The sequence below is a fragment of the Eublepharis macularius genome, chromosome 5, assembly GCF_028583425.1.
Source record: "Eublepharis macularius isolate TG4126 chromosome 5, MPM_Emac_v1.0, whole genome shotgun sequence".
NCBI lineage: Eukaryota > Metazoa > Chordata > Lepidosauria > Squamata > Eublepharidae > Eublepharis > Eublepharis macularius.
In genome coordinates this window covers 3323359-3325477 of record NC_072794.1, presented here as the reverse complement: position 1 = coordinate 3325477, position 2119 = coordinate 3323359, and the positions used below count along the sequence as shown (strand labels likewise).

Genomic DNA, 2119 nt, shown 5'->3' with positions numbered 1-2119 from the left:
TAAGGAGGACATTTTTTCGGAGAATGATGGGTAACGAAGTCTTTTTCTCCTTTTGTCTTGTTGCTAGGCTGTGTGACGCCAAAGGGTAAGGCGTGGAAAACCTGTCATTGCTCAACCGGGAATTGGTCGATCGGCTGGCGGATCAAATGACGTCAAACGGGGGGGCACGGCGCTTCGCCGGACTGCATCCCCCAGAATCCTAAGCGTCGCAGCCGACCCACTTCCGACCTCCGCGTTCTTGATTGGCTCGTCAGCTTGGCCAATGAGCGCCATCTTTGCTTTGAGGCGAAGCGGCGTCGGTGGGAGGCCAGATGGGGCCCGGAGGGTAAGGGCCCGGCGAAGCACGGAGGGGAGGCCGCCTCTGGGCCGCTGCGCCGCCCGTTCCGTCGCCGGCTGGCCAAGGCGAGCCGCTGAGCGGGTCGCGCGGGGTTCTCGCGGAGCTGCTTGAAGCGGGTCTGCGCAAACTGAGGGCCTCTGGGCCCTGGTCATGCTGGAAGGGGCTCTTCTGAGCATGCGCCTTGGCCCTCCCGTCCCGTTGGATGTTCGGGGGGGGGGGACCCTTCTCTGTCGCTCGTGCGTTCTTGTTCCCGCGTGCCGCCTAGGGTGGAGAAGGCCCAGAGGAAAAGTTGGGAAATTTGGGGGGCGGACAGACTTCTCCCAGTTTTTAATGACCTCGTTTAATTAATACTAGCGAACAAACGTAGAGTGCTGGATCTTAATAAAGAGGACCTCAGCCCGCCCAGCCCTGCTTCAGCTGGGGCGAGGGTTGCCAGCCTCCAGGTAGTGGCTGGAGATCTCCCGGAATTACAACTGGTCTCCAGGCCACAGAGATCAGTTCTCCTGGAGAAAATGGCTACTTTGGGGGGGTCGACTCTGTGGAATTATGCCATGCCATGGTCCTTTCCCTCCCCAAACCCCTCTTTCTCCAGGTTTCACCCCCCAGATCTCCAGGAATTTCCCAACTTGGAGCTGGCAACCCTAGCTGCAGCTGCCTTCTGCTACACCCCAAATTCTAATTTCTCTTCCCTGTTCCTTCTCAGTTCTGAGAGAAATCCTGGGAAAAAAATTGAGGCAAAATAGGATGTCGTTGTCCCTTTAGACTAGAGCTCCATTTAAAAGATAAAATAAAGAGTATGTAGCATGAGGCGGGGAGGCCCAGAGAATATCCTCAGTTTTGACCATTTAGTTTTCCCCCCTTTCATATTGTTTGATGTCTGAACTGATTTTTCTCTCTTGCAATCCCAAGATCTCTCCTTTGGAGGCAGCAAGTGACCACCTTCATCCTCTTCCGCCATGGAATCGCTTCTGGTTCTTCCATGACATGGGGACGGCATCTGGCCCCCTGCATGTCACTAGATCCAGTGGGCACCTGCCAGAAATTTCCAGGGCAAGTAGTACCATGGAATTATCAGCAGATCCGCACCAAAGCCCGAGGGAATGAATACCAGCCATCAAACCTTAAACGGAAACATAAACATGGCTGGATCAAGCGTATCCGGTCAGCCAGCGGGATCGAGGTGATCCTCCGCCGTATGCTGAAGGGCAGGAAATCTTTATCACATTGATTGCTCAGGAGGACTAATATTAGAAGTACAAAGCTGAAGGAAGTGTCAGAGAATTGGAAGCAAGACCTGTTTGGATATCAGCTGCTTTCCTTGCTCAGCTAGAGAAATGTGGCAAGGACTTCTATGCACCAAACTAAGCTATAATCTGTCCTTTCAAGTGAAAGGGGGGAAATCCTTAGGATCCTCTCATTTAGTATACTTCAGTTGCTAATTTTCTGTTTGTAATTCTGTAATTAAAAATGTAAATTATACCAAGCTTTATGCTTATTTTTGTCACTCAGCTATGTGTATATGGAGCATTTGGGTGGTTTTAATGCAGCAGTTTTGTAGTTTAATACTTTGTTCCATGTGCATTTTGATATCTTCAACAGGAGAAACCTGCTTGGAGCTTCTGTTGCTTTATCTTGGAAGTCCTAGGAGGTACAGTTTCATACGTATCAAAACAATTTCCCTTATCAAAAATATTTAAAGCGAACTTCAAGCATGGTGTAGAGTGTTGGAGTAGGATCTAGGAGGCCCCACCCTACTATGGGAGAGGTGGCCTGGGCCAGGCA

The 2119-nt window shown here is 51.0% G+C and overlaps 1 protein-coding gene across 1 annotated transcript; it reads left to right on the top strand.

Moving 5' to 3' along the window:
• Window positions 1-243: 243 nt before the first annotated feature.
• Window positions 244-1816, top strand: MRPL34 (mitochondrial ribosomal protein L34). The gene is made up of 2 exons (XM_054981217.1): window positions 244-325; window positions 1247-1816. The coding sequence occupies exons 1-2, from the start codon at window positions 312-314 to the stop codon at window positions 1563-1565; spliced, it is 333 nt and encodes a 110-aa protein (XP_054837192.1). The 5' UTR covers window positions 244-311; the 3' UTR covers window positions 1566-1816.
• The last annotated feature ends 303 nt before the right edge of the window (window positions 1817-2119 follow it).